Source organism: Hippoglossus hippoglossus, chromosome 21 (assembly GCF_009819705.1).
Source record: "Hippoglossus hippoglossus isolate fHipHip1 chromosome 21, fHipHip1.pri, whole genome shotgun sequence".
NCBI lineage: Eukaryota > Metazoa > Chordata > Actinopteri > Pleuronectiformes > Pleuronectidae > Hippoglossus > Hippoglossus hippoglossus.
Window position 1 is genome coordinate 19927855 of NC_047171.1, and position 27893 is coordinate 19955747.

The window sequence follows — 27893 nt, forward strand, 5'->3', positions numbered from 1 at the left end:
TGATTATGATGCAGATTTTATATTTACAGTTATTAGCTTTTCTCTGTTTTTCAACCATGTACGCATGATTAAGATGCCTTTTATATCTTCCAGCCTATGAAATACTTTTTCCTGCTGTTGAAATATACCTGACACATTAAAGTTTCACAGTTACGTTTTCTACATTTTTTTCCTGATAAGACATTGTTGAGACAGAGTTTATGGTGTATTCATTTGCTGACGATGAATACATAGTTATATAGATCAGTCATGGGACACTAGTAAGAAAAACATTTGTGTTGCCACAGTGTTAAAAAAATTGACTGTTGACCAGTTATTCTTTGAGAAAGGATTTGGATCAATGGTGCTATTTCCCAGCAGCACATGAAGGTAACATGAGCGAGGGTTCTACTTTGGCTCCCCCAACAGGGTGAGTTAGGTAATGCAGCTTGTCTTGAACGATATTCAGTTTTTGTCCTGGAAACAAAGCAGTTTCTGTTCATGGATTAAACCACTTACATGTTGGAGGCTCTTTGTAAAAAGAGCTATGGTTTCTTTGTCCCATATTACATCAGATCCTATTATAGTTCTAAAGAGAAATGAGTTCGTGTTAGGATTCTCATGATATCATAGAATGTAAATTACTTTAGGATACAGCTTGTGTGAGAATTGTGTATTGGATGGTGATGTAGAGAAAACAGACTAAAAGATGTTAAACTGTCTTTCTCTTTGTAAACAGAAGTATCAGAATCTTTTACTTTACATATAAATACAAGAATGAAAGATCCTTGAGCAGAAATACTTAAAGTATCAAAAGTAAGAGTGCACAGATGCATCTGCTTGAGGTTAAACTAGACAACTTCATATCTTTATAAACACGTTATACTTTATATGTAGTTGGGTTTGGATTAGTGCTTCCAAACCTCAGCGCTGATGCAATCGTTTTATTCAAACCATTTGAAAAGTTTGGCAAGGAGAATAATCTTCGGCAGGCCTTTCTATCTATCTATCTATCTATCTATCTATCTATCTATCTATCTATCTATCTATCTATCTATCTATCTATCTATCTGTCTATCTGTCTATCTATCTATCTGTCTATCTATCTATCTGTTATTTAGTTATGCATTTATTTTCTGTCTTTCTTTCTGTTTTTCTTTTTCTATTGTTATTTCTCTCTTTGACCCTTCTCCTTTTTCAGTTCATTTCTTTCTTTTTCTATTTTGTTATTTCTTTCTTTCTTTCACTACAGACCTTGACGTTGAAGTCCTGACGTCATCTGTACGCGCCTGTCGAAGCGGCGGGGACGGTCTCTCGTGCACGTTGTTGTTTTTCTGAATTAGCTGCGGACGCTTCTTCCTCTTGTTCACCTTCTTCCTCCTCATCCTTCTCCTCTTCCTCTGCCTCCTCCTCGTCGTCAGACATGTCTGTCACGGAGATGTTCAGCTACATCCAGGGCTTCCTGAGCGCGGACCAGGACGTCCGAGAGGTTTGAATGAACCGTCAACATTAGCTCACACACGGTTAGCTCGATGCTAACCACAGTCTGTAAACTGTTAAAACACGAGCGAGGTTCTGTTCTTCAGACATCAGCGCCTCTGATGATCACATCCGATATGTAGCTTTATAACGTTGGAACCTGGTTGATAAATTCTTAATATGTATGTCACTTTAATCATAAATTATAAAAAATAAACGAATCTCTGCCGCCGGGTTGTTTGGTTCTACACGCGTTCACTTGATTCCAGTGGGTATCACCTAACCTCGTTTAAAAAAAGCGTAATTATTGTTGACTATTATTTTGACATGTTATAGCTATAGTAGATGAATGTATCAACGCCAATGTGTACGTGCCACATCCGGCGCAACCTAAACGTGAATACACTTAATATTAAAGATCCCATTAGGACCTTAAAACCAATGAGACCAGCTTTAAGCAATAATCTAATTTAAATAAAGTTTAGAGAAATGTTTTTTTTTTTGTCATTTATTTATGTACTATTTTTATATTCTATATTTTTTCATATATATTTTCTATCTGTTTTGCACTCCAATTTAGTTTTTCCATTAATGTTCTATGGTCATGGTGTTTAAAAATATTTAAATTTAATTATTTAATTTTTTGCGTGACTCTATGTTCTTGCAATGCCAAAAGAAATACCAATAAATAAAATGTTAGAAAACCAATAGTAATGTTAACCAAATGGCAGATTGCATACCCTCCAGATTGCATACGCCAAATTTAAATCCATTAGATCCACACGTCTCCTTAATGTGGCTGATTTTTCTCATCAAAAACGCCCTTTCTTAAGTTGTCAAACGAAGTAAAAAATAATTCCTGGATCTGCTTCCTGATGCTGATCCTCATTAAACTTATTAGGTTTCCCCATGACCGCATCCTTCCACCAAGTTCTGTGGAAATCAGTCCTGTAGTTCGTGTGTAATTGTGCTAACACACAAACACAGATGAAAACATAAACTCTTTGGTGGAGGTAATAATGAACTGCAATTTATTATATGTTAAATTCTAAATGTATTGACTTGGACCTTGTGGAAAGTTGTCTGTTTAATCTGCTGTATTGTTAGTACTTAACACACATTTGGAGAGTTTGAAATGTCTTTCTGTTTATAGAACAATCAAATAACCAAAACTCTTTCTGTATCCTTTGGTGCATCTTTTTTGTAGGATATCCGTAAGGTGGTTCAGACATTGGAGCAGGCAGCTAGAGAGATTCTGACAGTTCTCCAAAGTGTCCACCAACCATCTGGATTTAAAGAAAGTGAGTGTTTGGACAGTTTGACTTGTACTTGATGGTGTCTCAGATTCTAAAATCGGTCTTTTCCTGTCTCTCTAGTTCCCAGTAAATGTACAAGGGCTCGTGAGTTGTTCTGCACAGTCAGGACACAAATCACAGACCTCAAAACAAAGTTTCCTGTGGAGCAGTATTACAGGTATGAGCCATGTTTCAAATAACATTCTTGTGTGTAACTCTCTTCAAGTTGTGGGTCTGTGTCATCACTGTTATACCTCTGCTAATTTTTCAAACTTCATAGCAACATTATTGGCTCATCTTTTCCCAGATTGTCACGTCCTAGTCTGTAGCCTTTTCTCTTTTGCCTAATTCAATTTCTTGGAGAGTTTCTGCTTGTTCATGATGAACATGGATCCAGCTTAGATTTAATCTAGATTTATAATCATTCCACCAGAGCTCAACATTAAAGTGGTGGCTGTCATCGCATGGCTGAGAACACACGTACTTAAAGATGTCCACTTTTGATCGGGTCTCTCAGGAAAGATGTTAATACCAAGTCTGAACTGGACCTAAGTTCACACCCGGTATTACTTGTTTGTGTTGTTGTGTTTTAGTTTTTGTTACATTTCTAACTCTTAATGTGTTATGTATGTAGCTATGACTGTCGACAGCAGGATTGATATCAGGTGGGTTATCTTGGTGAAATAAAATACCATGTTTAATTTCTCACTCAAGGTTCCATGAACACTGGAGGTTCGTGCTGCAGCGCTTGGCTTTCTTAGCAGCCTTTGTCGTCTACCTGGAGAGTGAAACTCTTGTGACTCGGGAGGAGGTGGCTAAGATACTCGGCAGTAGGTACCAGTTCGTATGTTAGTGTGTTACTCTCACTGACGAATGTGGCCTTACTCTTCTCTTTTTTTCCTCTGCCTTCTTCACACTGTAGTCGAGGTGGTGCGAGAGAAAGGGTTTCACCTGGATGTAGAGGACTATCTGGCGGGTGTGTTGATCATGGCCAGTGAACTGGTGAGTCGAGTGTTGATTGCTTTCGCATTTAATCGACAGTGCATCAAGCCCAGAGCAACGTTTCTATGCAATTAAGAAATGTTGAACTGTAGCAAAGGACTTGTGGTTTCTGGTGTGTTTAAGCAACTGATGTTTTTATTTCATGGGAGAGTAACAGGGTCAAGCATTAGGAAAAAACTGAGGGGATTTTTTATTTTGAGGAACGAAGTAGAAATGTTAAACTTGAAATTTCAAGATTGAACTTTTAACACAAGATGAAAATGCTAACATTTGCACATATGACCGTCTCTACCATGTTCCTTGTGTAAATGTATTTGTAAAGTTGTGCTTCAGAATTGGTTTACGCATTTCAACACATTGTGTGAAGAGTGAAGCCAAAGTGCCTAGATGGTCCCCTGGTGACTGGCTGGCGTTCAGGTCATAAACCCAGCTAGAGGATTTGACTTTATTCACAAAATAGCATTACAACTTAATTAAAAAAATGTACTGGAAATAAATCTTTCTCTGATTTGGTTCAACTTTATTCTCTAAATGCAATTTTCTTGTCTTATGCCTGACTCTATAACTCCTCCATATCGTGCAATTTAAAGAAAGATTTCTTGAAATTTGTGCCTTTTGTGTTAACTTGGTGCTGTCATATCTCCAGTCACGACTGGCGGTGAACAGCGTCACAGCAGGAGACTACACCCGGCCGCTCCGCATCTCCAACTTCATCAATGAGCTGGACTCGGGCTTCCGCCTGCTCAACCTGAAGAACGACCCGCTGAGGAAGCGCTATGATGGTCTGAAGTATGACGTGAAGAAAATCGAGGAGGTGGTCTACGACCTCTCCATCCGCGGCCTGGCCAAGGAGTCTGAGTCTGGCGGGGACAAGTAGAGGTCAGAGGTGGCGATTGGTTGTGGGAGACGGAGGAGGGCGCAGTAGCTACCCCGGGCTGGAACCTCTCCACGGCTGCTGCAGATCGGTGACCATAACCAAAGGCAAGACCGTGGATCTGCCTGAGGTCCCAGCAGCTGAGGACAGACTGTGTGTGTGTGTCTGTTTGTGTGAATGCATACATGAGAGGTGCTGTGGAAGGATGGCAGTCTGTCGGGATGGTGGCAGAAGGGTTGACTTGAGTTTGAATCCCTCGTTCAGAGGATTAAAATCTTTTGTTGCTAGTTTTTGTAAATCTGTGTTCTCAGCTTCATCTGATGCATATGTTAATGTTCCCCTGAGTCGCATTTGCAACAGTCAACTTCTTTTTTTTATTGAATTATAGTAAATTGATGTTAAATTAGTTGAAAAGGAAAATCAGAGGTCAGCGAAAGTGCTCCGGCCGTGCAGAGCAAATTGTTCTGGTCATTTATTTGCAAAAATATTGAATGATTGTCACCTAAACAGATATCCAGGAGTCTCATTTATGAAAAATATTTGATGCCACTTTGAGATGATTCAATCCAGAATCCGATAATAACAAACATTAAAAAAAATATTCTTATGATTTCTGGGTTTTCGATCATTAATAGCACCTAACGTGAATTCACAGGATTTTTGTAAATGAGGATCCAATAGAGGCCAAGCCACAGAAACGACAATGATGCACTTCTCACGATATAAAGCTACTCTGTAACCAGTTTCTTTGATTAACAAGGACCCTTTCACAACAGGGCAGATGAAAGCGTCTGTGGAGCCTGTTTAGTGTTTTGTTTTTTTGCGTGATGAACCAATACAAAAATATTTACACATCATATCTCGTTTACTGTTGAAAAAATGTCTGGAACATTTGTCTCCAGCATCTGTGTCAAAGCTTCGGTTTGCCTCTAGATTGTTGTAGTAGTAGTAGTAGTAGTAGATTGGAAATAATTCTTGTTTAACCTCTTTACCCCGCATCTTGTGTTTTTGTTCCCTGGTGTAATAATGAGTGTATTCCACTTGTACTGTGTTTATTCCCGTCTTTAAATTAGTTGTCACTACAATGCTTAAAATGACTGTAAATATATTTCTACAATCTACATGTCAAGCTTCGACTGATTTTGATGAAAAGAGCATTTTGCAGAGAAGAGTCCAGGCTTTGTCTTTTGTTTAAAGTCTTTTAATATAATTCATGGGGGGGGCATAATACATTAGGCCTTTCAAATGCACATGAGGAAAGGAATGTAATGGAATGCAGTTCAGTCGTCTTTTTACAATTTGTAAATCTGAACCGACCTCCTCCAACAGTGCAGGAGTGTTGGTGTGGAGTTGAGCAGCTCTGCCCTCCAAAGAACAGTGATTCCCTACCTCTCATAGTGCTACGTCATTAAAAACATAAAACAGCATCGGTCCTAAGAAGTGGTTTTGGTTTGATGACTGAAATCAGCTTCAGTCGACTAAGTTCCTTCTAATATGAAGAATTGTGATTTAACAAGACTGCGTATCATGTTTTACCAACAGCTACTGTTCTATTACTGGATAATAATAATAAAGTGCATTAAACAAAATAAAGCCTTCATAAATAAACACAACCAGGAGATGTAAAAACACACAGAAGTAAGAGAAGATCAGGTGATCACATGTTATCAGCAGCCAAGCACTGTCAGAGGAATACACTTATATTGCCTTTATTAGTCATCTCAACCAAGTGCCAGCAGAGGGCAGTCTAATCCATATCTCAGCTGTAGCTAAACAGTAACCGAGTACCAAGGCACAAAAGCTCATTGCTGGGTCACATAGTCAAACCGGGTCGTGACGAGATGGTTCGGACATTTTTGAGTTGAGTTCGTCAGGAAACCTGTTTTATTTATGTGTGATAATGAAGCGATAAGTCAGCAGAGAACTGATTGACACCAAGTCACAAATGTTGACTCGTGATTAATTATCTCTGCCAAGGAGCTTATGTTGTCTGTCTGTCTGTCTATCAGCGGGATTACGTAAAAGTAACTGATCAGAATTCGGAGAAACTTGATGGAAAGATGGGACATGAACTCGTTACAGTTTCACATGGACCTGAACAAAGGGGTGGATCTGATGGATTTCTCTTTCTTTAAAATTGTAAGATTTTTTTTGACATTTTCACCAAAATTCCCAGGGAATAATTCATGGATCTTGATGATAATATTCAGGCACATTTAGAGAACTGATGTATGAGTGTATGTGTAATTTGGTGTGGCTTGATTGATTGTAAGGAGACTGTTAGGCCTTGGCGGAGGTAGGCGCTCTATTGAGTGACATTGTTTAAACTATTTATTTATTTGTAGTTTCTGTTCCTGATCCTCAACTCTTGCTAATATATAATTGTGTATGAAAATAGAAGGGCACTCAGGAGAGCACATACCTCCGCCAAGGCTCAACAGTCCCCTTATGACACCACATTTAAATTTGCTATCAATCAATTACATTTTATCTGTATAGCCCATATTCACAACTCACTGTCTCACAGGGCTTAACAAGGTGCGACGTCCTCTGCCCTTAACCCTCAGGAATAGTAAAGAAAAACTTCCAGAAAAACCCTGTTAAGAGGAGAAAAGACATAGAAACCTCAGAGAGAGAGACACATGTGAGGGATCCCTCTTCCAGGACGGACAGAAGTGCAATAGATGTCACGTGTCTCTGAACACATCAACAAAATTACAATATTTACAGCATTGATGGGAAAAGACAGTGTCCAGCATAAATGAAGAGGTGTATCAATGTTTAGAATTTGTACAAAGAAGAAAAAGAAAATGTCCGACAGAGATGGAGGGAGAAATCTAGTTGTATCCATAATCCATGATCCTCACGATCCACCATCACGAGATCCTGATTTTTTATTTGGATGTTACAATTTCATCAAGATCCATGAAATGTTCCTTGGGAAATCAACCCAGATGTTGAAAAACACCCCTTCTCGCACTGGTGAGGAAAGTAAAAAAAAAACGTGGATTTCCACCAATATTGAATGGGTTCTTCCTTGGGTCACTGTGGCCACTGATCCACAAAATTTCATGGAAATCGGTTGAGTAGATTTTGCTTAACACAAAATGCACACAAAAACATAACTTCCTTGTTGGAGGTAAAAACTCTTGTTGGTGGAGTGTTGGGTTGATCAAACAAAAATGAGAAGACTCGCTTTTGGCAATTTTGTGTTGGACCAGACAAATAAATATCTATTAATCTGTCCCAAAACCCAAGGTTGAAAAACTCGTCACTGAACCCACGGTGAGGGAAACTGTAGCGTTTGACCTATTTGACGTGATGTTAACACGAAGGAGACTAAACTTCTCACAAGCTGCTTTCACGGCACTAAGATGATCTTAATTCCAATGAGAGTTCCTCAGAGGGGAAGCTGTAAAGATGCAGACAAACAGATTTGAGACTTGGGTTGAATCCGACACAGCGAGCACTGAAGCAGCATCATCACCTGATGCCAAACAGAAAATCCTGGGAAATTAAAACACAAACACAGTAGCTACTTCTTTTGAAAGTGGCAGATATTATTGCTGTCGTTTGAGTTCTCGTTTTGGACACAGTGATACAGGAGGTCCGCTCAGCGTTAGAAGAGGCTCTGCTCAACTGCATCTCTGGCAGTGAAAGTTGCTCTACCGCCGACGTACAGTAGGTGGCGGCACACAGACAAGGAGAGGTCAGTACAACAAACGGAAAACCACTGATTAATGCTCATGTACCACATGTCCACCACGCCATACCAAAACAAACGTGTTTTTCCCCACCCCGAACTGTCTCGTATAAAAAAATGACATTTCTTTTTTGCAGTCAGTCATGTTCAGTCATGCTGTTCAACAGACACACCTCATTTTACTGAAAACACGGCTCTTTTTCTCCGAGAGCAAAACAGTCTTTACAATCAAGGCTGAAGAGCACAGCCCAAGTTTTTTTGGTTGTCCGAGAATTAGATTTTTTTTTACGTCACGGCTTTAAATCCAAAACCTCAAACTACATGACAGTATGGTGCACTTAAAGCGTTGTAAAGAGAAAAAAGTGCTTTATCCGTCTCTATCCTCCTGAAACGTTTTTTTTACTGAAATCTCATGTGTTTCTTGTTGTTGGCTGATTTTGCAGTTGAAGGATTCCAGGTTATTTACAGTGTAAGAAAACCTAAAGCCGGGAGGATGCTTGGTCTCAGGAGCGGGTCTGGTTTGTGTTGATCATGATGTTGGGCAAAGCGTTGCGTCTTTTCCTCCAGGTGCCCAAGTCTCGAGTGTACCTCTTAATCTGATGGAACCACTGCTGGGTGCGAGATTTGTCTGAGGCACGGAAAACAAACGACTCCCGTCGGATATCAAGCACCTCGAAAGTGTCCTCGGAGTCGGGATCCGCCGACACCACGCAGTTCCCCAGACGGATGGGCTCTCTCAGCACCGCGAACTTCCCGCTGCTTTTGTCCTTGATGAGAACCAGCACTCCGTCTCGAATGCTCTCTCCACCACCTTCCACCTGATCTCCCCATGCCCCAAGGTCGGTGCCTGGTCCTGGGGGCTCACCCACCCGCTGTGTCCTCACCATCAGCAGACTCTGAACATTCTGGAACTTGAGGGCCTTGCTTCCCTTCCTCACCCACTGACCATCCGCCGGCTGGGAGAGCTGGAGCGGTCCCTCCATGACGAAGCGGGTGTTTTCTCGGGCCCAGCCCACCGTCTTCATCGACATCTCCCGCATCTCGATGTTGATCACCTCCCGGTTCTTGCGGCTGTCTCGTCGGAATGACCGGAGGGACCATGTGACGCCATTGCCCTCCTGCTTAGTCTTCATGTTGATGTGCTCCAGATGGGACTCCACCCGACTCTTGGCCTCACGGAGACGTGCATAGTCGGGGTGACATTCGGGCGTGACCTTAATGATGCGGCTCAACAGAAGTGGGTATTTGGTCACGCGCTGGAGGGGCGCCATGAGAAAAGAGCGCAGGTTCATACGACGCAGTGCTGTATTGTCGTTCTGGGAGACATCCAAAAAGATTCTGAAGAGAGAAACAGAAGAACACTAAAATGATTGCGCTGTGGGTGTATGCCTCCACAAATTGAGGTCACTGTGACCTTTGACCACCAAAATCTAATCACTGAGAGTTTGTATCAAATTTGAAGAAATTCCCTCAAGGTGTTCCTGAGACTTTATGTTCACAATATAAAATGCTTGTTTTTTAAGGTCCAATCAGTTAATCTGTGAATGAAACATGACATTTGTACCAAATTTGAAGACATTCCTGATCACAAGAATGGGATGGACGACCCAAAAACATTCTGCCTCCGGCCACTGGGTGTCGCCAGCACGGAGGCATAATTATGAAAGCTGAGAGATTCTTATATTCGGTGTATGTCCTGGGAGATCTCTTGCTAAGTTGATTAATGAGAATCACAGGACAGCCTGACTCCTGGGTGAGCTGTGGTTCTATCTAAAAATATGAATCGTTACTCTCAAAATAGACCTTCTGAATTAATGATGACCCCCCTGTCTTTTCCATTACGAATTACACAGAACAGCGGCGGCAGGAACTCGATAAAGCTCGCAGTTTCTATCACACGGGCCGAGAGGAAGACAAATCCTTGTTTGCTTTGTTTGTACCTGAGGAGCTCCTTCTCCTTCTCCAGCGTGTTGAGCATGTTGACCGAGGTGGGCTGCTGCAGGCAGTAGGTTTGGAAGGCGGGCAGCATGTTGACGAACTCCAGGAAGATCTCCCCTATGTACACGGTCAGCAGATCCTCGTCTCCCTGAGGTCGAACCACAGGAGAGGAAGTGGTCGAGTCAGTGTTCAACTCGTTTATGTCTTGCACTGGGAAACAATTTGTCTTAGGGAGCTATTGTATATAAAAGATCTGATGGTGGAGGTTATTTCAGCCCCAAGAAATTACATGGATGCAGAATTGTTGCAGAGTTTAAATAATTCAAATTGTGATTGCAGCAGCTGCAGCAATAGCAGGTGAACTGTGAAGCAGCATGCATGACAAAGCGAAAGTTCAACCAACATATTGTGAAGGGTGCATTGGATAGACTGTGAGAAGAGTTTCATGAGAGCATTGCTTTTTCTAGAAGCTAAAATGGAAACGACCAAACCTTTCTCACCACATTGGTTCCAAAACGTAGCAGAGATGAGATCTACCCTCCTTCTGACTTCCAAACAGACCAGGCTCTACCTTACACATCCAACCTTACTATCCTCATCTACCACTGCCCTAACTCTTCCAACAAAATATCCTCTGGCAGTGGAGTCAGACCCTGATATTGAAATCAAGGCTTGAAACTATATATACACACACACAGGTCTGCAGTGCACTGTAGGAATTTGCACTCAAAAGAAAGAATGGCGTTTATTGAATGTGACCCTGAAGGTAAGTGTGTTAGAGAGGGGACTCGAGGCTCACAGGCTTTAGAAATCAGCAGATCTAAGCATCGTATGTGTGTATAAGTCACCGAGGGAGTCACCTGGTCGAAGGCCTGGTCGATGCTGTCCTGCAGGTGTTCGGTGAAGCGGTCGTTGACGTCGATCAGCTCCTGGACGTTACCGAACACCACGGCGAGCTGCTCGGCCGTCAGCAGCCCGGCGCTCTGCATGGGGCAGTAGAACTCCTCCTTGATGATCCGCAGGTCCTCGCCGTAGCTGGACTCCGTGTTCAGGAACTCCAGGATGGCTTCTTTGCGCTCCGTGCGCAGCTTGGAGCAGCGTTCACACATGCGCTCCCCTCGCTCTTTGGACGCCCCGTCCCTCAGGCCGCAGTCCGGACACGGTCTCTGGGCCTCCCAGGCTCTGAGCGAGGCCGACGGTCTCTTCCAGGTGCGGGACAGCCCCGGGCCGATGCCGCTGTCCACCCGCTCCACCTCAGCCCCCCGGGTCCTGCGGTAACGCCGAGGCTCGCTGTCCTCCTCCTCCCGCTCGTCGCTGAGACCCACCACCCCGCTGTCGGCGCTCAGACTACTGATGGTGCTCCAGCGGTGCTGCCCCGACCGGGTCACACCCAGACCCACCTGACGCTCCTCGCCAGGGGGCTCTGAGCGGCCCCGGATGGCTGCTGGAGCTGGGGAGGAGCAGAGTCATTAGCACTGATAGATTCCATCTCTACCGCCTGTTCACACTGAGACACACGTACACACCATTAATGGCACCCTCCGTTATTACCACCCATTTAATCTGGACTGGTCACTGCCAGCCATTAGAAATGGAGAAAGCATTACAGATATGATCTTTCTCCAATAATTAGATCCTCAACCCTCCAGTCAACGACTTAACCTTTGTTGTCAATACGGATCATGTCACTATTACTGTGTGTGTGTGTGTGTGTGTGTGTGTGTGTGTGGGGGCTTAGTGTTACTCATGTTGTGTTTGTAGTCACATTCTGGGGATCTGTCTTCATTATGGAGACAAAAAGGAAATCCACTGCACTAAACTTAAGCAGAAGACATTGTAGGGTTTGAGGGCTAGGGTAGGGGCAGAGGGGACAGGCACAGGGGTACCATGCATGTTAAGAACACCTATGTACCTTCAGACCATAATCGGTGAGTTAAAATCTGAATATTAAAAGAAACAAAATGCATTAAATAAATAAGAAGTTTAAAAGAAATCACTGATCAATCAATTCCCTTTTAATCACCTTCAGTGACCTTTAAAGAAATAAAGGGCGAGAGACAAATCTCATGAATTTTTGGACAAACTCAGAGACGTTATAAGTTATAAATGTTATATATGAGGTTATAAGAACAGAAAAAGCTGCTTTCAGACATAACTCTGAACGTTTTGTACCTGGGGGTGCTGTGTTTTTAAACACAAATAACCATTTCAGTTGAACCCTCACACAAACTGTACATAGTCTCCAAAGTGCAAACAGATAAAGGTCTGAAATCGGTTCACACTCGCACAAAAAGATGTGATGACCTCCTGAATATGCTAATTGTGCTTTCACAAATATCCTCAATTTCGCACGATGACCACACACAATCCACATGTGAGGTTCTGAGTCTTGTTCGGTGATGAGGTAAAAACAGAATCTAATCCACATCCCTCTTATCTGAGGCAGAGAGCAGCAAGGTCAACATTAGCATTTAATATATTGACTGACAATCTGTGTCAATGGGTTTCTGTTGACAGCAGGGGAACTGTGTGTGTGTGTGTGTGTGTGTGTGTATTTGCTACGCAGTGGGAGGTCGAACAAAAACATGATAAAGAATTGCCTAAATGGAAATGTAGGAACCAGTTTTTTTATAGTTTGACCCATATAGGGACTAAAATAAATAGATTCATGTCTCTACAGCTTTGATTTTGTTCGTTATTTTCCCCCTGTATTCACCCAAAATAGATCCAAATATTAATTTATTCCTCAATAGTAAAGCAGGTAAAGCACCACGTATTCTGATCAGCTCTTCAGGCAACAAAGGCAAAGTTTTACAGTGATTCCTCAGAGAATAATTCACGGATCTTGATGATAATCAGGCATATTTCGGGAACAAATTTGTTGCAGATCCAAATAAAAATCAGGATCTAGTGAATTTAAATGTGGTTTCATACTGTTGGGTCTTATTGGAGGTATGAGCTCCACTACCCTTCTAGTTAACTATTAAACATTCAGCATAACTGTCACTAAATATTTATTTGATGCAGATTAAACATCATAAATATATGATCGATTATGGGTCCTTGAATTATGCCCCTGGGATAATTTTCATTCTGTAGATAACACTGCTGCATCAATGTTTGCTCCAAAGTGGTTTAACTGTGATTCAAAATGCAATGGATCACATCCAAACATGTCAAACAAAGTGACACAGCTGTCACATGTGCGTCATGTGCTCACCACTGTCTCTGTCACGGTCCCGGCGGTGGCCGTGGAGGCGGGCGGCGGCAGCGATCTTCATCTCCAGCTGTTTGCGCTTAGAAGCGTCGGCTGGCATGGGGTCGCTGTAGTGGGGCCGGAGGCGACACTCGCGCTGCGCCCTCACCGTCTCAGCCAGCTCATAGGCCGCGTCCGAGCTGGAGCGCCTGCAGCCCAGACCGTTCTGCTGCCGGGTGGAAGGAGACATGTGTCAGTCAAACTGTCACGTTTCTATGGCAACAGGATGAAGAAAGGTCTCCGAGGAGATAAGGTGAGACTTATGATGAGGCAGAAATATTACAGATCGGAGATGTGTGTTTGTGTGTGTGTCTGTGTGTGTGTAATGTTTTCATGTAGTCACTGTCATGGCATCATTACGTAACAAGTCTTGGTTATCTCCCTGATCCCAAGAAGGAACTGATAAGAATCCAAATTTCATGCTGAGATGCAGCACTAAGCCAACTCTCGCAACAGACTCTAAACAAAACAAGGCTGCACATCCGAACAATCTGCTCTTATCACAATTTGAAACCACAGAGCCTTGGAGATGACGGACGTCCCCACGATCACAATTCAAAGAATCTCCTGCATTCTTTTTTTTTTCTAAATTAAAGGTGAAGCCAGGAATTGCCCGACACACTGCAGCATTCTCCGAGGACACACACTGCTCACGTGGCTTTTAAAATCCTTTTAGGGTCCATCAAGCCCCTGAGAGTTGAGCTGAGGTTGATAGTTCAAAGGTCATGACATGCAGCTCCTCACTTACATCCACTGACTTTGATGGTATTGACTTTGCAATGATTACCTCCTTACATGTTGACGATTCTCTTGACAACGAACAGCTACACCCGAGCGGCAGGCGCAGGAAGCTTTTCCATCGTTCTGCGCCAGGAGACGATTTGCAGCTCGCAGCAATCACATAAAACTAAGGAGAATAATTCATGCTCAGCTGAATTATCAAGCAGCACCTCTTACTTTAGGAATGCAGAGTCAGGATCCACTGTGGATTCAAAGCCAAGAATTAAGAAAGGCAAGAATCCAACGCACCTCGACATCTGTTCACTGAACTACCTAGAGATTCATTGCATGCGAGCAAGATGCGACTCCATGTCGGTCCTGCTCTTCGGTTCTGCAGATGCACGGAGAGGATGTAGCTGCAGCTGAGGCTGGTGTGGAGCTGCAGCCGTCCAGCAGAGAGGAGCCGTGCAGAGAGCAGGGATGAAGCGCTGAGTTGCCAGCAGCCTTCTGCTGGAGGGCGGCTTAATCCCCTCTCTTTACTGCACCGTCAGACGTCAAGCTGCTGCTGGAAAACAGACTGCTGCATACTCATTTCTCGCCTCGACAAAATACCTCTGCATCAGTGTGTGTGAGTGATGTGCATTTGTTTGTGTGTCTGTGTCGCAGTCCCCTTGCTTGTCCCCTTCATCCTTGAATACCAATAGATCTGCGGGTTTCTGCATGTTGAGAAAAGCGAAGACACGCACCAATGACAAATTTAAGATATAAAAAAAGAAAATGAGAGAGACTCCTTACGCATTCTCCTGCTGCCTCTCCTCCTCCTGCGGGCGTCTCGTCGCCAGCCTCGGCTCCGCAGGCCGTTGCCGACGTTGCCATGGCAACGGCGGAGGGCTGACAGTCGGTCGAGGGGGCGGTGATGTCACAGTCTCCGTGCCGGTCACCTGACAGCCTGACGGGGGTCTCGGCGGAAATCTCTGCACTGCAGCTGGTGGTGAGAGGAGGAGAGAGAGAGAGAGAGAGAGAGAGAGAGAAAGAGGGATGGATGGAGGAGAGGAGGGAGGGAGGAAAAGGATGAGAGGAAGAGAGGGAGGGCAGGGGAAAAGGGGAGGAGAAGCGAGACAGGAAGGCAAAGGAGGGAGAAAAGGGGGAAGAAGAGGAAGAGGAGGGTTGAAGTGATAATTCTGCCACTTAAGGCACCGCTGGCATTCAGTCCACACAGTTCTTCCTCCCTCTCTGCATGCTTCCTGCCATGTCTTCGTCTATCCCTCCCTCACCCTCCTCTTCTTCCATCATCCTTCTCTCCCCCCAAACACCATGATCAATACCTCTTGTTTTCTTTCATCCCCCAAGCATCAAATGTACATCGGGGGGGGGGGGGGGGGGGGGGAGTAATTAGACACATTGGTGGACATTAACACTCGAACCCTGCAGCACAGTGACACACAAACACCCATGCAGATTTTTTTCTTCACTCCTTTGTCTGCATCCATACTTGCAGCACAACATGTGATTCGAGACACACAAAAGCAGGCAAAGACACACACACACTCACGCGCACACACGTGCACACACACACAACACTAAAAAGACAAATGCATCCCTGAAGAGACTCATGCATGCAAGAGTGTGTGACAGACACACACTTCGGAGATAAGGGTTCTAAGAGAGAGTGTGTCCTGGTGGGTTAGAGGTGAAAACACCAACTGTAAATGCATCAGAAATGATTTTCATGAATAAATATGATGAAGTCTAAATGTGTTTGTGGCAGATTAATCTGGGAATTTTTAATAAAGCTGCACAGATTTGCTTGGGCCACTTGGGGGCAGATGAAGACCACATGTTAAAAAACCCACACTTCTAACCAAGATGGACGTCATGACAGCTCCGCAAAAGTGAAGCCAAAGCATCTGAATGGCCCCCTGGTGGCTGGCTGCAGTATAGGTCACAAACCCCGCCTCCTCCATGTTAGCAAATGGCACTTGGACCAAACCGAATAGTCAAAATACACATCAAAGATGGTTTCTGCCTTTTTAGGTAGTTCTCATCACACCGATGTTTGTTAATGTTGTGAAAACAAACATTCATGTTTCTGATAAGTTTGTTTTAATTAGTTAATTGATGCTAGAAAATCTGGTTGACAGCTGACACCGGCTAGTGATTGGTCGAGCATGTGTATTGACACCGCAGCGTCTTCCATCTTTATCTACAATAACTAGTCTCGGCTTCTGACACAATAAAGTAGATGTTCACTAACTTGTTCTGTGCTTTGATTCACCTCAATGAGATGTTAAACTTGCAACAGGGAGAGAAAATGACTGTGGGAACTTGAATGCAACAGACTTTATACAGATGGTGGTGTACAGTGAGTTTATCAGATCCTTTGCTCCCCTTAAAACAAATCCCTGCTGCCTCTGAACACAACGCTAAACATGTGATGAAACCAAAACTATGAGCTAAAAGAGGCTAAAAAAGAAAAGAATTCTGCGTTGCTTCCGCACTGTGCCTGACCCCGTCTCCATTACATGTAGTTTTATTGATTGGCAGAGCTCTAAAATAATACACACACTATTAATAAGGAACCACCAACTATATACAGTATTGATTTTTTCCTTTCAAACACTGCTGAGCTTCACAGTCCAACGGACACGAGGGCAAGATATAATGTTACAGCGAGAAAAAAACCTGTATCAGCAGTTTCACAGATATTTTATTTGGTGTAAATTCCTGAAATGGTAATATAAAAAAAAAAAAGGTGAATTTAACAAGAAGGGGTAAAGTTAACTTGAGGAGCCGGTTGGGTTTGTATTTAACATGTGAAGTCTACACCAGCAGCTATATATACATTTGACATTTAGTGATATTAGCTCCTGTGCTTAAATATAATGTTGCATTGAATCTCCTCCTTTCTCTTCTCTCTGATGTGTCCACATGTCGTCACCAGTTAAACTGCTGCTGTCACTGTGGCCACCGTTTGGCACATATCTTTGCATTTGCTTTCTAATCTCCATTTGATTATTAACCAAATGTGTTCGCAGTACTCTTCACATTAACTGATACATTGTTAAGTCTGAAATCTAAAGAATAAAGCTGCTCTCAGACCTGCACTGAACTACTGATGTTTTCCTTACATTTTCCGGAGGGGGCTGTATGTGAGAACGCAAATGTCAGACTCAGTTGAGTGAGCCATTGTACGAATACAGCAGGAAAATGCCAAGTGACGGACACGAAAAGTGGAATTATAAAAATGTCTTGGGGTGAAAATGAGGAGTCAAACACTTAGAAGACGCAGACAAAGATGTCAACTTGGAGAGAACAGCTTTTGGCGCCAAGGGCTGGCGCTGGTGTCTAAGTACCATAAACACAAACATGTGATCTCTGCAGCGGAATTTATACGTCACGTCCTGCCCCCTGGATGTTCGACCCAGACCCCTCACCTGAATGTTACCGATTTTCCCCTGTTGTTGTGAACATGTCTGACCTGGACAATCTCATGCTGCCTTCTTCATATGCAAAAGAAAAATTCGTCTTAAAACGACTTAACTAACAATTGTCCAACATCAGGGGCCAAAACCCATGTGATGCCTTCAAATTATGTGTTTTGTCAAAGCGACCCAAAGATATCACATTTTACAAATGTTTGCCTGATAAATGACTTAAACAAAGAAACTTATTTATGTCAGTTCACAACTAAATTTATTACACCAGCACTACATTTAACCTCTGCTACGTCACTGTTGGTCCTCACGTGTCCCTGTGACGACTTTAAACATTGTCTCATTGTTCTAATGGGTCTTACGTCAGCTCTTTTCTGGACACGTCATAACAAACATTTCTCAGTATATCTCTGATGCTCTGTGGCACTTCAGCAGCACACACACACAGATTCAACTAAAAACGACAGCAATTCCCTGACAACATGTATTCTTTTTGCATGAAGGGGAACAACAAATCAGACGCAGCAGACTTAAGTTGTTCCAATGTGCAAATGAAACTGGACTCACTGTTACGATGAGGCATATATAATTTATAGAGGTGTAACGATTCAGCTCTGAAGCATCCAATCAGTTTCCCCTTGACAAACTGTCATTAAAGGCCTCTCCTTCACACTCTTGGCTGTCACACCTCGGATGATGCATGGGAAGTAATAACCCACAGCTTAATATATCGGGAAACCACTGTACGTGATAGATCACTGTTAAAATGGTGCAGTGTGACACTTAAATGAGCCCGTCTGTCATTTTCTGTGATGTTTATAACACGTCAATGAATTCCGTCTGTTTCTCTGTGAGCGTTTGCATCTAGACGACACAAATAACTGGTGAAATAGTAAATACAGTGTCTCCATTTAGTGCTACACCTTTACTGCAGTGGACAGTTAACTCAGTGGTGCTGCTTTAATGCTTCACTAGATTTTTGGGCTACAAAAAAGCCTCCCAGGTGTAATAATATGAATATGACTCTAATAATGCGGCTGTATTCCGCTCAGTATGCAAGTCTGGCTGCATGATGCACTTAAACAAAGAGACTTATTGGTGGAAGTTAAATACCTCAGGCTGCAGAGATCACACAGAATATCGCCATGTTAAATTAATACATCTTCAAGTATTAAAACATTCACACAGCCTTAGGTTGAACGCGGTGAGTTGCATTGAGGGAGGGGTTTTTCCAACATAAAAGAGGAATTCACTCGGGATAAACAATGTTGGATGTGAGCCGCTGGAGCTGTCAGTGAGAGGACTGCAGTGGAGCTGAATCGGATGGGGGACGATTAATCAATAGCCTAATTTTGGTGTTCAATTAATCGTTTAAGCGATTCATCAAATTTAAAACAATCTCTGGTTGGACTTTTTGATGTTTTTCTCTGTTTTACATCATTTAAAAGTGATAGTTTAGTTCTTGATTACGGTTTGTTGGTTGATCACCCACTTGAAATGTTACACAGACGTTTGTGGTCTCTAGAGGATAAGTCTTACTGATGTTAGATCCCCTCACGTTTTTTCCTCGAGCACCACCATGAGGTTCACATTTATTTTCTAGTGAAATTATTAAATGGATTGTCAGAAGATCTGCTGCACACATTCATTATCCCCTTTGGAGGATTTTTAATAACTTTGGTGGTTCAATTATTTTAAATACCTGCAAAACTAATGACATTATCATCACCTTCAGCTGTACTTCGGACGGCTCTGGCTCAGGGGGGAGAGCGAGTCGTCCACTAATCAGATGGTTAGTATTTTGATCCCCAATCCTTCAAGTCTGCCCGCCAAAGTGCACTTGGGCAAGGCACTGAACCCCAGAATGCTGGAATTTGGCTATGTTTGAGAGAAGAGTGGGTGAATGTGGAGTGTACAGCACCACGAGTCGGAAAAGCATGAATACAGTTTATACTTTGTGTTTCATTCTAATTAGCAAATCATGCTAAAGTAACAGTTGGCCATTCTCATCAATGGAGCATTTTCACCATAGAGTGCATATAAAAATGGACGACATGAAAGACACGCGGCATCTATTGCACTTCTCTCCGTCCTGAGAGAGGGATCCTTCACATACGACTCTCTCTTTCCCCCTGTTAATAGGTTTCTTTTGTTCGTTTTTCTTCACTCTGGTTGAGGATTAAAATACAGAAGATGTCGCACCTTGTTAAGCCCTATGAGACAAAATGTTTTCTCAAATGGTTTCTGTCATTTGAGGTAGTTCTCATCACACTGACGTTTGTCCATGGTTGAGAGGAAGTAAAGACGCAGAAGATTTTAACTTGATGTTAGGTTAGCATGCTGACATTGTTTTGTTTTAGTGTTGATCAGGTAACAAGTCATTCGAAGACCTAACCTCAGGCATTTTTCACTATTTGATCAAAACAACATGCATGAGACTGCAGCTCTATGTGCACTCACACATACTGAACATGTGCCGTTCAGACAAAAAGTCACACACAGGCAGTTATTTTTCTGGTGCCTTCATGCAGCAGAGATTCAGACATCCATCATCCTTTCAACCAGTGCAAACAAAAGAGCGACAGTCAGCGGAGAGTCCCGACAGGCAGAGACAGATATCGCCTATCTCCCATTAGCCTGCAGGGGGTGGAGTTTATATTGTTCAACGGGCCTGATCAAGTGGCTCCTCTGTGTTCAGGGTCTCATATTTACATTGAATAGAAGTCATGAACCCAAACGACAGCACAGGGCTGTAAAGAAAAAGCAAAAACACACTCTCCCCTTGTTTGTCAGAGTGATCCACAGCAGAGTGAAGCCTGTTTTTATTTCACCAACAGCTGACACTGACAGAGAGAGAGAGAAAGAGGAGAGGAGAGGCCGGGAAAACAGTGAGTCTGTGGGGACGAGTCGTCCAGCCTGTCATGCTTCATGCCAGCCTCCTGCCCACAGCCTCGTCTGCAGAGCCAGCCCTGTTAGCTCCGACAGCTGTTATCACAATAACTGAGATAAATCGATAACACAACAACACAGGCGGGCTTAAACAGATGGACACACACAGACAGAAGCAACGCTCTGCCACTGCACACATGGAAATGTACTTGCATACACTTCTCTGATGAAGACACACACCTCTGCTGCTACAGGGCTCAGACTATGTGGACTATGATGAAAAAGATCAATTGGATTTAAAAGCGAAATGCTTATTGGCAGAAAGCTCAGTCAAGTCAAGGCTGATTAATAATACAAAAAAACAAATACAATGCAGCACAAAGAGAAATTGAGGAATACATCTAAGATCTTTTGTTTTCATTTATCTACCTGGAACTGGTTTATAGTCTATTAGGTCCATGTTGAAGAGATTTTGAGAATAATGTTGTAATAATACAAGGATAAAGTCGGAATTGAGAAGAAAGTCGTAATATTGCAAGAATAGAGTTCAAAGAGAAAAGTCATAATATATTAAGAATATATGGAAAAACGTTAGTAGGAAATAAGTAGCAAGGAGAACCTGTTCTGTTACGTCAGGGTCCAGAACCTTGTATCAGTCTAATTGTTGTATCAGTCTAACAGTCTTCAGAAAGAATGAACTCCCAATGAAAACCTCAGAGTTGACCACGACTGAACATGTTCTCCTCCACAAAAGAGTGTCCTTGTGCTTCTTTCTTTGGGAATGAAAATACTTATACTTAAGATATTGTGTTTTAAATTAAGTATGACATTATTTGTGAAACCTGTAAAAAAGTATAACTTAACAAGATGATCAAAATTCCTCGTTTTAACACAGGGTCAGGCTGGTCTTCTGATATTCCCCCTGTAACATGACACCTAAAATTATGACTTTATTCTCCTAATGTTCCAACTTAATTCTCAAAATCACCAAAGTCGTAGAAGTTGAGGCAGGAGTAAATCAAACTTTGGTCTTAGGAGTGATGGAAGTGAGGTACTCAGATTCTTTTCATAAGTAATAGCAATACCACACAGTAAAAGTACCAATTACAAGTAAAAGCATCTGAATATTCTGGACAATAATAAACACATACACTCGACTCCCCCCATCCCAGACTAACCTCTTCTTGATTAGGTCCAGTGCTGAGCCAATGAGTCCATCCTTCATCTTGTAAATCTTGGCTCCGTAGCTGGACAGGTCCGTCCCCTCCAGAAGTAGCGCCGGGCAGCAGCTGGAGGGTCGGCCCCAGTTCTCTCTGCCGTGTGGGAAAGGAACCGACCCAGCTGGTTCCAGACTGCTCCTCCTGCGCCGGCTGCTCCCATCTTCTCCTCCTGCAGTGAAGGCTTTCTCCTGGGCTGAGCTGGCAAGGGGCGGTAGGGGTGAACGAGGAGACGGGCCTGTGCAGATGGGTGAATAAGTGCTGGTAACGAAGGCTAAGGACGAGGTGGGGTCTGCAGTGTCGTTACTGTTCACAGTGTCAGAGGAAAGGTTCTCTGAGGAGGTGACGATCTGCAGGTCTTCATCACTGCTGCCCATCCTTTCACTTGTGCTCTTATCGCCCTCCACCTCCTCAGGGTCTCTAGGAGAACCTGACTGAGGGACAATCCAATCAGACAGAGCTTTCTCACTATTTGATGCTGCTACATCCTGAAGGTCGGCTGCAGGTTTTCCAGACGCCACAGAACCGGCTGTGGACTCTTTGCTCTGCTCTCCCTCCCTCTGCCTCATCCTCTTGAACTCCTCGAATGTGGGGATATGTAGACGTCCCACAGGAGGCCTGCGGCACTCAGACGCAGAATCCGATCCGTTCCTGTTACCCACGATGTTGTCGGTTGTGCAGGATGTTTTAACCACTTTGGGGGTAGCCGGGGAGCTGTGGAGAGTGAGGTTGGGGCTGCTGTTCTGTCGCCGCAGCTGCAGGCGCCTCAGGACCTCCTGCTTGATCTCCTCAGGGTTGGTGATGCGCATCGTGCACAGCGGCCTGGAACCAGCAACTGTTGAATTCACGTGATGCCCACCCTCTTTTTCGATGGATGTAGCACTTGGGGTCATCTGAGGCCGCAGTGGGAGGGGCTTCAGAGACTCGACTGCTGACCTCGCACTCTGAAGGCGGAGTTTCTCCCTCAGGCCTTTTCTGGCATCCCATTCGTCAACGCCACCTGGAAAAAGCAACTGGGGGAAGAGTGGCAGGTCCTTCCTGGGTAGCCCATGTCGAGGGTTAAATGCCAGGCTGTCCGAGTGAGGTAACAGTCCATGGGCCCCCATCACAGATCCGTCTGGGGGCCCGTCATACCAGTGGCTTGTAGATGTATAGCGCAAAATAAACTCACTGTCCATGCTCCTGTAGGGGGCAGCACTGAACGCACAAAGGCCTGAATCTGTCATATTGTTCCAGTTCAGGTTCTCCATACTCCTGTATGGCCTGCTGCCATTGCTTCCTGCGTGGCCGCAGGAGCCCGGGGCCATCCCCGGACCCAGCCCCACCCCCAGAGGGCCCTGCCTGCTGGAGCAGTACCTCAGCCCCAGGTTAGTGAGCAGGGTGCTGCTGTTACACCTGGCCATGAGAGGGAAGGGAGGACCGTGGAGGCCCGGGTAGTGAGGAGCGCCGGGTCTGTGTCGGGGGAAGGAGGACAGCCGGTCCGGGGACAGGGGGAGGTTGGCGATGCAGGGCTCCATGTCGATAATAAGGTCGAGGGGAGAGGTGCAGCCAGCGGAGGGCAGGCAGAGGCTGCAGCAGAAGACGTGGCGAGGTCGTCACATGGTGGTGGAGGCCTCACGTCTGGCATGGCTGTGGGCTGAGCCAGCGGCACTCAGACACACAGTCAGAAGGTACGAGGGTCCGCAGCCTGCAGGGACCAAGACAGAATGTATGAAGATAAGATGAGAGATAAAAAGACGACACAGACATTTATGAAGACAGAAACTGAGCCTGTCTCGCATTCTTTCACTCTGTTGTGTTCTCATTCTGTTAGTATCAGTATGTAAGAGGAATGTGAAATGTGTCTGCACCAGTATCACTATGAAATATTCACTTTTTAAATACTCTAGACTCTCTAAGGTCCATGATACTGATCTTAAATTAACTCAAGATTTAGTCAATTTAATAAAAATCTTGTTACATCTATGCAAACTGTAATATTATAGATACAGAGAAAAAAATCTTTACAATGGATTTAACAACTCCTAAAACCTTCACGTTACATGCAACATTCATCTTTCAGTGGCTGCACCATTTAATAAAACAGAAACTATTTCTTTATTTGTGCATCATTTTACAGATACAATTTATTTAAAGATGGTTTGTAACTTTGACTTTGACATGTTTATAACATGGGTTGAAACTAAAGTAACTAAAATGATCTGAAATGAAAAACAAAACAAAATCAAATTCTACCATATCCAATTATTTCATTATTTACCATATCAATTTCTAAGAGCTAAATTAATAGTTTTAAGCAAATTGTGATTAAAAACTGAATAACATTCTTACAAAGTTCTTTATGAGAATATAATACTTGGCCAAGGAATTGTTTGATTGTTGGTTGACTTATTTGTTAGCAGGATTATGCAAAAAAAAACGCCAAACTCGGCGGAGGGATGGGGCCTGGAACCTATTTAACTTTGGTACAGATGTGGAGAAAGGGGCAGATAAAGTTATATTTTATGTAAATCACTTATGTTATAGACATAGTTATGTGTATTTGACATATCAGCATGTGGATCAATATCAAACTGAATTTTCTTGGTGATATTAATTTCATGAATACCACATTGCCCTTCGGTTTTCAGTAGAGACTCTTAGATGCTCACTGTTAAACTTAACTTTCTGTGGGTCTTACATCTCTGAATCCACAGGTCAGACTTTACACAGTAACTTCAGCCACATGACAGATTCGTACACACACACAAACTGGAATATTGGACAGCTACAGCTTCACTCTCTGTGAAGGCTGCTTCCTTTACCAGAATAATTACATTCATTTTTATATAAATGGCTTCCTGTCTACCCCCTCAGGCTTCTTTTCATTTTTTCTTTCTCCGCAGCAAGAATAATAATAGAGAGATTATTGCCCTGCTTGTCAGGCTATTAAAACATGAGATTGAGAAGCAGATACAGAGACAGACAGTGGCAGGAGGAAGAAGAATAAAAAAAAAAGGATGGAGAGCTGGTAAAGGAGACGAAGATGACACACAGAAAGAGGAAATGAGTGTGACGCTAAGAGAAAGCAGTAAGCTGAGGGGACGGTAATGAAGATAACTGCTCGGCTGCTCGCTGGCGGCTGGCTCGGCTCTCTCTTCCTGATTAATCAGACAGCAGCTGTAGATTTGCTAGAAGAAGGGAGCGAGACGGGACTAGGTGCGTCGCCGCTATAATGAGTACAAATAACATGTCGGCTGCTCGACCCAAACATACATCATCCGTATCTTATATTTTGTCTGCATCACAGTTGGCTTCGCAGGCTTGTGATTATGACTGTGATTATGAAACAGGGCTCATCCCCGACGCATTAGGTGAATAATAAAAGCCAAATCATCTTTAGACTCAAACGCTCCCTAATGCCGGAGCACGAACAGGCCGCCGCGCCTCTCTCTCTCTCTGCAGCTTTGCAATAATGGATAAATCTCCATTCCTCACATGTTGGAGGTTAGCGACGCCGAGATCGCAGTTAATCAGTATCCGCCATAACAAGCACAGGCGCCTTTCATCCAAACGCATTTGTTGGCTGTGTATTAAATGAATCGTGCTTCAAAACAAAGCAAAAACATAAAAAATACAAGGACATTAATCTGTCACTCTAAAATCAATCCTTTCAGCGCTAACGACTGAAACTCAGTGGATGTCAGTGGTATCTCATTCATAGGAACTATAGTATTTCTTTATTTTCAAAAACAACAATCTGTAAGAACAAAGATGAAGATCATTTCTATTTATTTTCATTGTCCACAAAAAGCCCAAACTAGAATTAACACTTTTCTTCCATGACCTTCGACCACTGAAATATAATTAGTTAATCAGTCCATCAGGACTGAATGTGAAAGGATTACCTGGAGATGTTCCTGACATATTGCATTTACCAGGCAAAACATGGTTTGTGAGGTCGCAGTGACCTTGGCAAAATCTAAATAATTAATCTTATAGTCAAACTGAACATTTATAACAAATTTGAAGAAATCCCCTCTAGGCATTCGTGAGATATCAAACAATGAATTGTCTCCATTCACTAATATTAAGTATTGTCTGTGTCGCCATAAAGACATAAAGAGCTCCACTGTCCAAATACTCTATTGTACAAGCATCACTAATCTTCACCAATGACAATTGCTCCACTGTTCCTTCATTATCCACACACACACAATGCAGTTATTTACTTTGACTCCATTCACCAGTGCACACAATGTGAAAATGAACAGTTTCCTCCTGTTTCAGTAAAATATCTGTAAACTGCAGTGTACAGAGTTTTTATTGATGAATCCATTCATCCAACCACTAATGGGCTTTTACCACATCACTACCAGTGTTGGTTGGGTATTTGGTCATAGGAACCAAATTCCATGGCAGTTTTTTCAAAGATTGTTGATGCATTTCACTAAAAATAGAAAAACATAAATGTGAATGTCATTGGGATGCTCAATGAAAAGTCAGGGCATGGCCAAGGTCGGTGGTATTTATCCTCTGAGAATAAGAGTCTGCACAATATGACTGTCAGGGTCATCCACAGAGCCACGTCACTAGCAAGGCTACAAAAGCAACAGTGGAACAGAGCAGCGTTGCAACATTCCTCCTCAGCATCTTATATGAAATATGAAAAGAGTGACAACATGGTTAAAGGGCAGTGAGGAAAAATATCTGATAGTTGACAGATTTATATGATTTTATCACTTACTCCTTTTTTTCTTTTATTATCTCCGTGCTCATGAAAACCCTCTAAGGTCAGTTTATAACCATTAATAATCCATCTCTCCATCCATCTATTATCTACACCGCTTATCCTTTGAGGGTCACAGGGGAGCTGAAGCCAATCCCAGCAAACATTAGGTGGGAGGCGGGGTCCACCCTGGACAGGTCACAGCATATGACATTGGGTCAACATATCAAGACAAACCATTCATACTCATATTAATACCTACGAGCAAATTAGAGTAATGTTCTCAAATAGGGGTCTGATATGGGGGTTGTTCTTCTTCTTTATTCAGATGCGTGGTCTTTCAGTTTGAGAGCAGGATTTCACTTTCAGATTTTGTAATGCTTTCACTCAAAACCCTGTGCTCGCACTCAAATAGTCCCTGCTTGTGCAAACATCTGCTTGAAGTCAAACGGTGCACTTGCACTCAGATATTTTGTTGCAGAAGAAGAGCTGAGACTGAATCTGGAGCAGGAGCACAGGTAATCTGTCCGAACAGCAACAAATCTGAGTGAAAGAGCACAGTTTGAGCACAAGCAGAGCAAATCTAAGCTGGGCCTATTTGAGTGTGAGCGCAGGGTTTTGATCTGAACGTGAAATCGATAAGTCCTGCTCTCAAACTAAAAGACCACGCTCTTGGGTAAAGATTAGAAAAAAGGTCAGTAGCCGAGGGGCCCTGGGGGTCTATGGCGTATTAGCGGGGTCCACTAAAGGTTTCCAGATTCATTGATTAATATGGTAAAAATATTTTTAATACATGTCTCATATCTTTCTAAGACTTATCTTGTGTTGTTCTTACAGATCACTAAGTAGGGTGTGTCAATTTTTTTCAGGGGACATAAATGTGGGGGTCCCTGGAATAATATCTTGTAAGGGCTCCTTGACTGAGAAGTAATTGAGAACCTCTGAATTAAAGTCTCCAAATAACATAATCTGCATGTTTTTCCACTGAAGGAGGAAATGAAAATACCCGGAGAAACATGGAGAACATGCAAACTCCACACAGAAAGGCACTGTTTGGCCTTCAGGTTTCGAACCCAGAACCTTCCTCCTGTGAGGTGACAGCCCTGCACACACAACCATTATCGTGCCTGAGTAATTAATGGCTGTTAATTTGCCTTTTCTCTTGCTTCTTGTTTTCATGATCAGTTCGACCTGCTTCTATTTCTGTTTGCAGCACATTAAAGTGACAGTACATCGGGGCGCTGGTTTCTCTCGCTGGTTTTCCTGTTATTCTGTCTGGGAGATACAAATACATGCGTGTGCACAGTTTGGATTGGAGGAAAAGTGCTGATATGTGGTGTTTGGCTTTAATTAGCGTGAGCGTGTGTCTGAACAGCGAGCAGCAGGCCGCTCAGCACGC

At 43.2% G+C, this 27893-nt stretch overlaps 2 protein-coding genes across 5 annotated transcripts in view; one reads left to right on the plus strand and one right to left on the minus strand.

Moving 5' to 3' along the window:
- Positions 1 to 1265: 1265 nt before the first annotated feature.
- Positions 1266 to 5748, plus strand: tsn (translin). The gene is made up of 6 exons (XM_034573694.1): positions 1266 to 1468; positions 2666 to 2759; positions 2835 to 2931; positions 3468 to 3583; positions 3676 to 3755; positions 4402 to 5748. Exons 1-6 carry the CDS (start codon positions 1403 to 1405, stop codon positions 4630 to 4632), a joined length of 684 nt encoding a protein of 227 aa, XP_034429585.1. The 5' UTR covers positions 1266 to 1402; the 3' UTR covers positions 4633 to 5748.
- Positions 5749 to 8233: 2485 nt separating this feature from the next.
- si:dkey-91i10.2 (uncharacterized protein LOC555224 homolog) overlaps positions 8234 to 27893 on the minus strand; it is a 56827-nt gene continuing 37167 nt past the window's right edge. For 3 of the 4 annotated variants that reach the window (XM_034573690.1, XM_034573689.1, XM_034573691.1), the window contains 6 exons: positions 21748 to 23473; positions 15042 to 15231; positions 13491 to 13695; positions 11131 to 11720; positions 10273 to 10418; positions 8234 to 9670 (listed from right to left, as the gene is read on the minus strand). In XM_034573690.1, the coding sequence (XP_034429581.1) occupies positions 8836 to 9670; positions 10273 to 10418; positions 11131 to 11720; positions 13491 to 13695; positions 15042 to 15231; positions 21748 to 23303 (3522 nt within the window). In that variant the 5' untranslated portion in view covers positions 23304 to 23473 and the 3' untranslated portion in view covers positions 8234 to 8835. The remainder of the gene's footprint in view (positions 9671 to 10272; positions 10419 to 11130; positions 11721 to 13490; positions 13696 to 15041; positions 15232 to 21747; positions 23474 to 27893) is intronic. The other variant, XM_034573692.1, reaches the window with a different exon arrangement.